Below are 11,519 nucleotides of genomic sequence, written 5' to 3' on the forward strand. Positions count from 1 at the left end.
AACAACTCTGGAAAACGTGGACCACTTTCTATATCTTGGAAGTCACCTCTCCTCCAATGTCGACCTTAATGACGAGATCCAACATCGTCTTAAATGCGCTGGAGCAGCTTTGGACGTCTCCGAACAAGAGTCTTTCATGATCATGACATCCGAACAGATACCAAAATGTTAGTGTACAAAGCAGTGGTAATCCCAATTCTCCTGTATGCATCAGAAACCTGGACAACATACTGACAACATCTGAAGGCACTTGAAAAGTTCCATCAACACTGTCTTCGAAACATCTTAAATATCAGCTGGGAAGATAGCAGAACCAACGTCAGCATGCTAAATGAAGCAAAAACAACAAGCATTGAAGCCTACGTCATCAAGAACCAACTAAGATGGAGCGGCCATGTAGTTCAGATGAAAGACGAACATCTGCCGAAACAAATCTTCTAGTCCCAGCTTAAAGAAGGCAAACGTAAAAGAGGCGGACAACAGAAGAGATTCAAAGACATCTTAAAAGCCAACATGAAGAAATGTAACATAGACATCAACAATTGGGAAACCAATGCCAAGGACAGGAAACTCTGGCAAGCCATCATCCGAGAAGGAACAGCAACTTTCGAAGCCAACAAATGGGCAGAATTAGAAGAAAAGAGAAGAAAATGGAAAGAGAAGCAGCAACAACCAAAGCCCGATCTGCCATCTGGAATTACCTGTCCTGAATGCGGAAGAACTTTCAAAGCCAAGGTTGGACTCATAAGCCACTTGAGAGCCCATAAGTAGATCAACAGAACGAAGACCATCATCCTCGACCTCGGGGGATAGACACGATGATTGAAAAGTGGAGGGCCAGCACTTTTTGGACATGAATAGTTGATAAAGATCTAATTAGACTGGCACTCAAAGCTGTCAGTGTGATAGCAACAGGCAATGGCAGCCCAAATGTTAGCAGAGGCAGGGAATAGATAAAGAGATTGAAGACTTGGCCGAAAGCTGTTTAGGATGCCGAAAAGTTCAAAATGCCCCCTACAGGTACAGTTACACCTGTGGGAGTGGCCATCGTCACCATGGCAAACAGTACATATTGACTTTGCTGGGCCATTCATGGATTCCATGTTTCTGATAGCTGTGGATGCTCATTCGAAGTGGCCGGAGGTTATACCAATGAAGTCAACCACCTCAGCAGAGTCTCTCTGCTCTGAGGACTACCTTTGCCAGAAACCCCTTATTCTACTTCCAGGTCCCTCAGGTCAGCTGACTTGGAGCTGCTGGCTGTCCCACGATCTAAGTTTAAGTGCGGGGTGACCGCGCCTTTGCTGTTGTAGCCCCTAGACTGTGGAACAGCATTCCCCTCCCTATCAGATCTGCCCCCTCCATTGACTCTTTTAAGTCCAGGCTCAAAACTTACTTTTATTCACTAGCGTTTGAATCTTCATGATGTGATGGATTTTTGGCTTGTGCCTAGGCTCATGTGTTTATTTTGTGCCTTGTTTATATCTGTGTTTCTTGTATTTGTGATTTTAGCTACCTGTTATGGTTTGTACAGCACTTTGGTCAACATGGGTTGTTTTTAAATGTGCTTTATAAATAAATTTGACTTGACTTGATTTGACAACAGACCACAATATATGTCAGAAGAATTTTGACTGTTCATGAAAAAAAATGGCATCAGACATTTCAAGTCATCTGCTCCTCATCCAGTAAAGAATGGTTTAGCTGAAAGGTTTATCCAAACCTTCAAGAAGTCCACTAAAGCTATGGACAAAGAGGACGTTTCTCCACAGCACAAAGTGGAAAACTTTCTTTTTGTATATCGGAACTCTGTTCTTGCATTGATATATCAAACACCCGGAATTCTGTTCATGAACAGAAATTTGAGATCTCACATAGACCTCCTGAAGCCAGATCTGCGTAGGGAAGTGCAAAATAAACAGTTCAGCCAGTTGCCAAGTGAAGCAGCAAGGAGCTTTGAGGTTGAACAGGAAGTCCTAGTGCATGATTACCGAGAAGACAAGTGAACACCCTGTAGGATAACAACCGGACCACAAGAACTGGACCATCGATATACATGTTGGATGTTGGAGATCAGACATTAAAATGTCATGTGGACCAGGTACTGGATGCTCAATCAAAAAGCACACTCAAATAGACCACATCCAATAAGATGGACACATTACAGTTACTGGACTTGCCTCTCAGTGATGATCATGTCACTGACAGCAGAAACCGAGAACGTTATCTTAGAAAAGACTCCTACCAAACCTTATGCCACTCCACAGGTCCAGAGGCGCTATCCTGAAAGAAACAGAGCGCTGCCCAAAAGACTGAATCTTTAGGACTGTGAAGTTAGTTATGGACTGTTATTGTGAAAGCATTTTTATTTGGAATAGGGTTTATGAGAGGTAAATTGAATCTGTTGTATATATACAGTTTATGATACATTAATCTAAAGGGGGAAGAAGTTGTATGGATGAATCAATTTCCTTCAGAGCAATAACCCACCTCCCAGTACTGTGGTCTGATCGTGTGCTGTTGTCTATGCATGCGCATTGTTTTTTTGTTTGTTTTTTTTTCTCCCTCTCCCCCTCCCCCTCCCCCTCTCATGAATGCACCAGTTAAAGCCATTTCCCATGCATGTGTTTTTATTTAATGTAGATGTGCAAACACAGCACATACCAGTTAATGGAAAATCAAGTCCCATTGTTTTCTGAAAGGACAAGCTAAAGATGAATTATCTTCTATAATTAGTTGATATTAGCATATTTAATGTTATTTCTTACATTATAAGAAATGCCAAATATATTTCAGTTCACTTTATAGTAAAATACAACTTGATTTCACCCAACAGGTTTATTCACAGTAAATGAAAATCATGAGGCTGTAAATTTCTTCTGTTGGTGCCAGTTAAGTTATTAATCCTCTTAGAAATTAAAAAGTTAGGGAAAGAAGTTCTTAAACAGACTTTGCATGAGCATATTAACTGATGCATTATTTGAAAATATTTGATCTTAACTGTTTCATGGTGAGATTGCTTTTTTAAAAAAGAAATAATATATTTTGATTTCCAGCTGCAATGTACTTCAACTGTACTTGAACAAATTTTGAGGGGTCGAACTGCATCTGTGACCTGTCAACCTGAGGAGGTACCAATGGTAATTTCATTACTAGTTTTTTTTCACCATATTAATTTATGCACAAATTGTACTTTCAACAACATTTCAAAGTCAAAGTGATGAATCTGATTAACATTAGGAAATTCAATCAGCTTGATAGATACCAATGAGTTCAATTTCTGGGAAGATGAAAAACAAGCCAACTTGTTAGCTTTTTTTTTTGCAAATAAGAGTGATTTGTTGAATACTCCCTTATTTATCGCAATGCCTTTCCATTAGACATTGATTACAGTTTAACCCTGTCTCGTCTATCCCTTTCTCACCCCTGATATTATCCGTCCCTTCATAAGTACTTTCCAGCTAGGAATGTTTGGCTTTCTGCAATGCAATCGCCTACATTACACTTCAGGTAGTGCTATTATATTATAGCTCCACTCCACCATAGCCTTAGCAACTAGCTATCAATCTGTTCTAAGGTTATTTTTGCCACTTTTGAAGATTTAAAGCTCAGGTTCCATTATTTTGTTAAATACGAAATTAATGTGGAGAGATACTACAACTTTTTTACATGAAAAATGCATTATATAAAAACATTGAACACTACACCACAGGAACAAGTCCTTCAGCCCACAATGTTGTGCTGAAACAATTAAATTAGTAATCAAATGGCCAGTGAAACTAAGCAAATATTTTAGAGACGATTCTCTTAGAGAATAGTCGTAGATAATACAGGAGACAGAGATGGCTGGTGAGCAGTAAGTATATTGCAGCATTATACAAATCAGAAGGTCTTATGTGACTTTTCGAAAAAGATCTATCTCGCTCTGCTTTTTTTTATCCCATAGAAAACGCCCTCTTCAGGTAAATCAAGCGGTTAATCAATCCTTCCTTGGTTGGAGTCTCCCAATTTCAAGTCACAATAACAAGAAGTTACACAAATGCAGCCAGACACTGCATTCCTGAGATATTTGTGTTGTATTTCCGATGAGGGATTGAATTAACAGGTATATGGTAGGATTATGGTTAAGTTACAGAATCCGTAGCTGGAAGTTGGGTTCATTGCTTGAGATATATGAGCTTGGGTTCTATCTGTGAGGAGCTGCTGTGTTTTCCCTGTAATTACATAGGTAGCCTTTAGGTGCATTAATTTCCTCCCACATCACAAAGATGTGCAAGTTAAATGCAGCTAGTGAAAGTAGGTAGTAGAATTTGGTGTGGGTGAACAGAGTTAATGTTAAGAGAAATAAGATTGTTCTGTGATCCTTTAAGGAAAAATGCAAATGAAACAAGGAAATATTTAAATTTACAAATTTAACAAGCTCAGAGACCTCTGGCCTTGACCCTGCCTTGTGCAGCTGGATCCCAGACTTCCTGTGGTAAGAGTGGGCTCCCTCAACTCCACCCCTCTGACTCTCAACACAGGAGTCCCTCAGGGCTGTGCACTAGGTCCCCTCCTTTACTCCCTGTATACCCATGACCCACCCACAGCTCCAACCTGCTAATTAAATTTTCTGACAACACTACATTGATTGACCTAATCTCAAACAATAACGAGGTAGCCTACAGGGAAGAAATCATCTCTCTGACACAGCGGAGTTTAAAAAAAACGGTCTCTCCCTCATTGTTGCAAAAACAAAAGAGCTGGTTGCAGATTACAGGAGGAATGGAGACAGGCTAACCCCTATTGACATCAATGGATCTGGGGTTGAGAGGGTAAACAGCTATAAGTTCCTCGGCATCCACATCATCGAGGACCTCACGTGGTCTGTACACACTAACTGTGTGGTGAAAAAGGCACAACAGCGCCTCTTTCACCTCAAACAGTTGAGGAAGTTTGGTGTGGGCCCCCAAATCCTAAGAACTTTCTTTAGGGGCACAATTGAGAGCATCTTGACTGGCTGCATCACTGCCTGGTATGGGAACTGTACTTCCCTTAATCACAGGATTCTGCAGAGAGTGGTGCGGACAGCCCAGCGCATCTGCAGTTATAAACTTCCCATGATTCAGGACTTTAACAAAGACAGGTGTGTTAAAAAAAAAAAGGGCCCGCAGAATCATTGGGGACCCGAGTCACCCCAACCACAAACTGTTCCAGTTGCTACTATCTGGGAAATGGTATCGCAGCATAAAAGCCAGGACCAACAGTCTCTGGAACAGCTTCTTCCAGAAGGCAATCATATTGATTAACTGATGCTAATTTGAGTGTATTTCTATGTTACATTGACTATTCTATTTATTATAAATTAATATAATTGCACATTGCACATTTAGACAGAGACGTAACATAAAGGTTTTTACTCATGTATGTGAAGGATGTAAGAGATAAAGTCAATTCAATTCAAAGTAGTACATAAACAATATTCTCTTTTCCACATGAAGTAAACCAAATAGATAGTCTAAACTGCTTGAACTGGTGATTAGTGCAAAGATATTTAATAACATTGTGTTTCCCACTCTGCAGACACTTTCATTTGGGGGATGGTCGCCATTTCTACTGAGAAAAGAAAGTGTCACAGACAGTACCTGCCCAGGAGATCCATGGAAGTCCTTGCATCGTGTTAAACCTGCTCTTCCACCTGATCATTATGAAAATGATGGAAGTCCTGAAAGTCATGAAAGTGCAGAAATGCCCACAGATGATGCTGGCTTATCAGCTTCTGCATGATCAATATCATCCTTGGTGGCCTGCTTTAATAAAAGAATTACATGAACTAAACAGGATAAAAAGATATGTGGTGGTAATTTCAAAACCCTTTTTCCATTATCTCTACCCTTTTCACAATACATTTACTGTGCGGGGGGGGGGTGTCTCTGAAATGAATAAAACTGGGGTCCACAATAATCTGGAAAATTTCCACCTTTGAATTTGTGTAAGGTGTTACCTCACTGCATAAATACTCATGACTCCATCATGTTATGAAGCTTGAATGATTTTACCGGCATTTTTTTTCACTTGAAAATACGTAGAGTTAAGAAAGGGGAATAGCTTAAAATGTGCTGCCCTATACTTTAGATTATCAGTTCAACAGATCTTACTATTCACTAGATAAGACTGATAATCTACTACCTATTATTTGGAAGTCATAATGAATTTCTGGAGGGTGCTTCTCTTGAAACTCTCAATGATCACCATTCTCACCAAGGCTGTGGTGCCCATACTCCAGTGAAACTGCTGCAGCTCCAGCTTCCTTGAAGCTCGCTGCGATGATTATTTCCACCTACTCTTTCCGTTCACTGAGATCCCACTGTATAAAACTTAGGTAAGGCCATATTTGGAGTATTGTGTACAGTTCTGGTCACCTCATTACCAAAAGGATGTGGAGGTTTTGGGGAGGGTACAGAATAAGTTTTAAAGGTCACATAAATGTGCATCAAACCATGCAGTGAAAGATGTCATTTTGCATGATTGTCTGCGATCTGCACTGGGGGCAGCCCATAAGTGTTCCTATGCTTCTAGTGCCAACCCAGCACACATGCATCTTATTAACCCTAACTAACCCATACATTTTTGAAACTTGGGAGGATACTGGAGCACCCTGAGGAAACTCACATGATCACGGGGAGAATGGACAATCTCCTTACGGAGAGCAGCAGGAATCTAACCCCAATCGGTAATTGCTGACGCTGTAAAGAGGTTGTGCTAACTGCTCCATTACCATGCCACCCGACTCATTCACTGGTATATTCTTGATGAATGCTGACTCTTTATTCCCCTCTACAGATGCTGCCCGACTTGCTGACTTCCTCTAGCATTTTGTGTCACTAGTATATTATTTGGAATACAGTGTACTATCTATAAGAAGAGGTGGATTCTTTTCTCTGAAGTTTGGAGGTTGTGGTAGGGTGGAGGAGGAGGCGGGTGCAGGGTTTGGTGTTGCAAATTGATAGTAGTATATGTCACGTACCCCGTAACTGGGTTGCCAAACCAGCAGAAATGGATCACTCGTTTGAGTCTGGATTACTAGGACTAATAAAGTTTTATTAAGGAACTAAGTAATACAGTACTCTAATCGTAAGGATATAAACATAACAGGTTAGCAATGATAATACACATATATACACAGAACTAGGGTAATAGGAATCAACCAAGCTCTATCGCAGTCTAGGGGTAAAATGATCAGTCTTAAGTGACGCAGAGTTCAGTTCAGTTTAGTGCAGTTCGCAGTAATGGTTGTGGTACCATTGGAGAGAGAGAGAAAGAGAGGGATGCAATTTGGATCAGGCAGACCTTTGATGTCTTCGCAGTTGGTTTCAGGCCGACCCTTTTATGTCTTCTATCCCTCTGTGGTCCCTGACTGTGAACCCTCCGTTCCGGCTGTGATCGTTCTTCTGCGGTGAACCTGGCACCCAGGCAAGGGCGGACACACACCCCAGGTTCCCACCGATCGTACCTTTACACCCTGTGAGCCTCTGGTTGGTTCCCGCGAACCGGACCTCCAAACTCCCACCACTTGTGGGGGCACACCTCTCTTTCCAGGGTCTCGTGTCGTGGTGTGTCACGTGCCTTAGCAAACCTGCTCTTTTTATCCCCCCCTGCTGGGGTATCACCTGTCCATCAAACTTCAAACAGTTCAGGTTCAAAGCAACAGGTCTGTCAATATTCTGAATTGTGTTTCTTTTCCATTAATCCCTCTCTTCTCTCTTATTAGCATTTTGAATGTTTCTCCATTGTCTTTCTTATCTCTCTCATTAGCACCAATCGTCCGATAGCTTTGTTTGGCATCACATATATTAAACTATGAGAAGCAAAGATAGGGTAGATAGACAATCTTTTTTCTCTAGGCAGAAATGTGAAACATGTAAGAACATAGGAAATGAAATTTAATTCAGGAATACAGGGTAGGACTTCCATGGTAAATGGTAGGGATTTGGGGAGTGTTGGAAAACAGAGGACCTGGGAATACAAGTATGTGTTTCGCTGAAAGTGGCATCACAGCTAGACATTGTGGTGAAGAAGTCTTTTAGCATGTTGAGCTGCATCAGTCAGGGTGTGGAGTTTAGAAGTCAGGATGTTATATTACAGCTGTACAAGACGTTGGTGAGGTCGCATTTGGAATGTCGCGTTCAGTTTTAGTTACCTTGCTTTCGAAGAGATGCATTATGCTGGAAAGAGTGCAGAGGAGATTTAGGAGGATGTTTCCAGGACTTAAGGGACTGAGTTATAAGGAGAGGTTGAGCAAGCTGGAACTTTATTCACTAGATACTGTGACAATGGGGATGATCTTATAGTGGTGTATAAAATAATGAGGGGCATAGACAGGGTGAATGAACATAGTCTTTCTTCCCAAGGTTGAAGAATCAAGAACTTAAGTTAATGGAGAAGGGAGAGATTGAAGGGAGAAGGGAAGCTGAGAGGCAAGCTATACACAGGTGAATATAAGAAGTGAGCTGCCAGTGGCAAGTAGTAGAGGCAGATATAAGTACAACGTTTAAAGTTCGTGGATAGTAAAGATTTAGAGGGATATGGGTCAAACACAGAAAATGGGATTAGCTCAGGTAGGCACCTTGGTCAGCATGGAAGAGTTAGCCTAACGGACCTATACCTGTACTGTATGATGCTATAAGAAATGGTCTCCAAGCGTGTTGCATGATGTTGGATATTTTTGTATATTTGCACATGAAAGACCAAGAAAGAAAAGTGCAGATTTCATGAACCTTGCTGCAAGTCCACAATTTACCTTTGTGACTGAATAATGAAATTGAACCAGTGCATAAAAACACAAGCTAATATTTTATTGTGGCTCAGGTATAACAGGAGATTCACCTTGTTTAAAAAGCAAAACTTTAATAAACTACGTTGTGTTATTGTTATTGAAAAGGTAGGAAAGTTCTTCATATTATGGAGTTCAAACTCCAGATTTCCTCTTCAAACACATATGCGTGCTACATATAGTAGTGTGCAAAATCTTAGGCACATATATAAAGTAAGAGTGCCTAAGACTTTTGCACAGTACTGTATTTGTCAACTGGAGTGGAGAGTGTATTTGTAAATGTGCAAGGAACAAAAGATCACACATAAAAGTTGCAGATGAACGCAGCAGGCTAGGCAGCATCTCTAGGAAGAGGTACAGTCGACGTTTCAGGCCAAAACCCTCCGTCAGGACCAACTGAAGGAAGAGCTAGTAAGACATTTGGAAGTGGGAGGGGGAGGGATGGAGCCAAGAGCTGGACAGTTGATTGGCAAAAGGGATGAGAGGATCATGGGACAGGAGGCCTAAGGAGAAAGAAAAGGGGGAGGGGGAAAAAGCCCAGAGGATGGGCAAGGGGTATAGTGAGAGGGACAGAGGGAGAAAAATGAGGGAGAGAGAAAAAGAATGTGTGTATATAAATAAATAAATAACGGATGGGGTAAGAGGAGGAGGTGGGGCATTAGCGGAAGTTTGAGAAGTCAATGTTCATGCCATCAGGTTGGAGACTACCCAGATGGAATATAAGGTGTTGTTCCTCCAACCTGAGTGTGGCTTCATCTTTACAGTAGAGGAGGCCGTGGATAGACATATCAGAATGGGAATGGGATGTGGAATTAAAATGTGTGGCCACTGGGAGATCCTGCTTTCTCTGGCGGACATAGGGTAGGTGTTCAGCGAAACGATCTCCCAGTCTGCGTCGGGTCTCGCCAATATATAAAAGGCCACATTTGGAGAACCGGACGCAGTATATCATCCCAGCCGACTCACAGGTGAAGTGTCGCCTCTCCTGGAAGGACTGTCTGGGGCCCTGAATGGTAGTGCGGGAGGAAGTGTAAGGGCATGTGTAACACTTGTTCTGCTTACAAGGATAAGTGCCAGGAGGGAGATCGGTGGGGAGGGATGGGGGAGTCATGTAGGGGGCGATCCCTGCAGAAAGCGGGGGGGGGAGGGAAAGATGTGCTTAGCGGTGGGATCCCATTGGAGGTGGCGGAAGTTACGAAGAATTAATTATATGTTGGACCTGGAGGCTGGTGGGGTGGTAGGTGAGGACAGAGGGAACCCTATTCCTAGTGGGGTGGCGGGAGGATGGAGTGGGAGCAGATGTGCATGAAATGGGAGAGATGCGTTTGAGAGCAGAGTTGATGGTGGAGGAAGGGAAGCCCCTTTCTTTAAAAAAGGAGGACATCTCCCTCGTCCTGGAATGAAAAGCCTCATTCTGAGAGCAGATGCGGCGGAGACGGAGGAATTGTGAGAATGGGATGGCATTTTTGCAAGAGACAGGGTGAGAAGAGGAATAGTTCAGATAGCTGTGAGAGTCTGTAGGCTTATAGTAGACATCAGTAGATAAGCTGTCTCCAGAGACAGAAACAGAAAGATCTAGAAAAGGGAGGGAGGTGTCGGAAATGGACCAGGTAAACTTGAGGGCAGGGTGAAAGTTGGAGGCAAAGTTAATGAAGTAACGAGCTCAGCATGCGTGCAGGAAGCAGCGCCAATGCAGTCATCGATGTAGCGAAAGAAAAGTGGGGGACAGATACCAGAATAGGTTTGGAACATAGAATGTTCCACAAAGCCAACAAAAAGGCAGGCATAGCTAGGACCCATACGGGTGCCCATGGCTGCACCTTTAGTTTGGAGGAAGTGGGAGGAGCCAAAGGAGAAATTATTACGAGTAAGGACTAATTTCGCTAGACGGAGCAGAGTGGTGGTAGAGGGGAACTGGTTAGGTCTGGAATCTAAAAAGAAGCAGAGAGCTTTGAGACCTTCCTGATGGGGGATGGAAGTATATAGGAACCGGACTCCATGGTGAAAATAAAGCGGTGGGGGCCAGGGAACTTAAAATCATCGAAAGGTTTCCGAGCGTGAGAAGTGTCACGAACATAGATAGAAAGGGATTGAACAAGGGGGGATAAAACAGTGTTGAGGTATGCAGAAACGAGTTCGATGGGGCAGGAGCAAGCTGAGACAATAGGTCTACCAGGACAGGCAGGTTTGTGGATCTTGTGTAGGAGGTAGAAACGGGAAGTGCGGGGTGTGGGAACTATAAGGTTGGTAGCAGTGGATGGGAGACCCCAGAGCGGATAAAGTCGGTAATAGTGTGGGAGACAATGGCCTGGTGCTCCTTATTGGGGTCATGATTGAGGGGTAAATAAGAGGAAGTATCCGCGAGTTGTTAAATAAATAAAAGGATGTTCGTAATGGCTTGGGGGGAGGGGCAGATGCAGACACACCCAGCCTTGAGACACCAGGCGAGGTTATTTCATTTCAAACAATTGGTTTAATGATCATTTTAGAATAAATCTCTGGTGCTTCCCGCTCCTTCCCCTCTCCCTTCTTTTCCAACCATGATTCCCCTCTCCCTGACTCCTTCCCATTCTCAGTTCCTGATAGAGACCATATCAGTATCTCAATACTCACATATGTCATGAAATGTGTTTTTTTTGGACAGCAGTACAATGCAATGCCTAAAATTACTATAGTACTGTGCAAACGTCTTAGGCACTCTAGCTAC

General features: G+C 42.5%; 1 protein-coding gene across 2 annotated transcripts in view; it reads left to right on the plus strand.

The window, feature by feature from the left end:
* The window catches only part of LOC140195884 (kininogen-2-like), a 42,003-nt gene extending 36,186 nt beyond the window's left edge, over positions 1 to 5,817 (plus strand). Inside the window, exons 6-7 of one of the 2 annotated variants that reach the window (XM_072254530.1) lie at positions 3,057 to 3,131; positions 5,563 to 5,817. In XM_072254530.1, the coding sequence (XP_072110631.1) occupies positions 3,057 to 3,131; positions 5,563 to 5,766 (279 nt within the window). In that variant the 3' untranslated portion in view covers positions 5,767 to 5,817. Of the gene's footprint in view, positions 1 to 3,056; positions 3,141 to 5,562 lie in introns of both variants that reach the window. The other variant, XM_072254529.1, reaches the window with a different exon arrangement.
* Positions 5,818 to 11,519: the final 5,702 nt, after the last annotated feature.

Source organism: Mobula birostris, chromosome 4 (genome assembly GCF_030028105.1).
Source record: "Mobula birostris isolate sMobBir1 chromosome 4, sMobBir1.hap1, whole genome shotgun sequence".
Lineage (NCBI taxonomy): Eukaryota > Metazoa > Chordata > Chondrichthyes > Myliobatiformes > Myliobatidae > Mobula > Mobula birostris.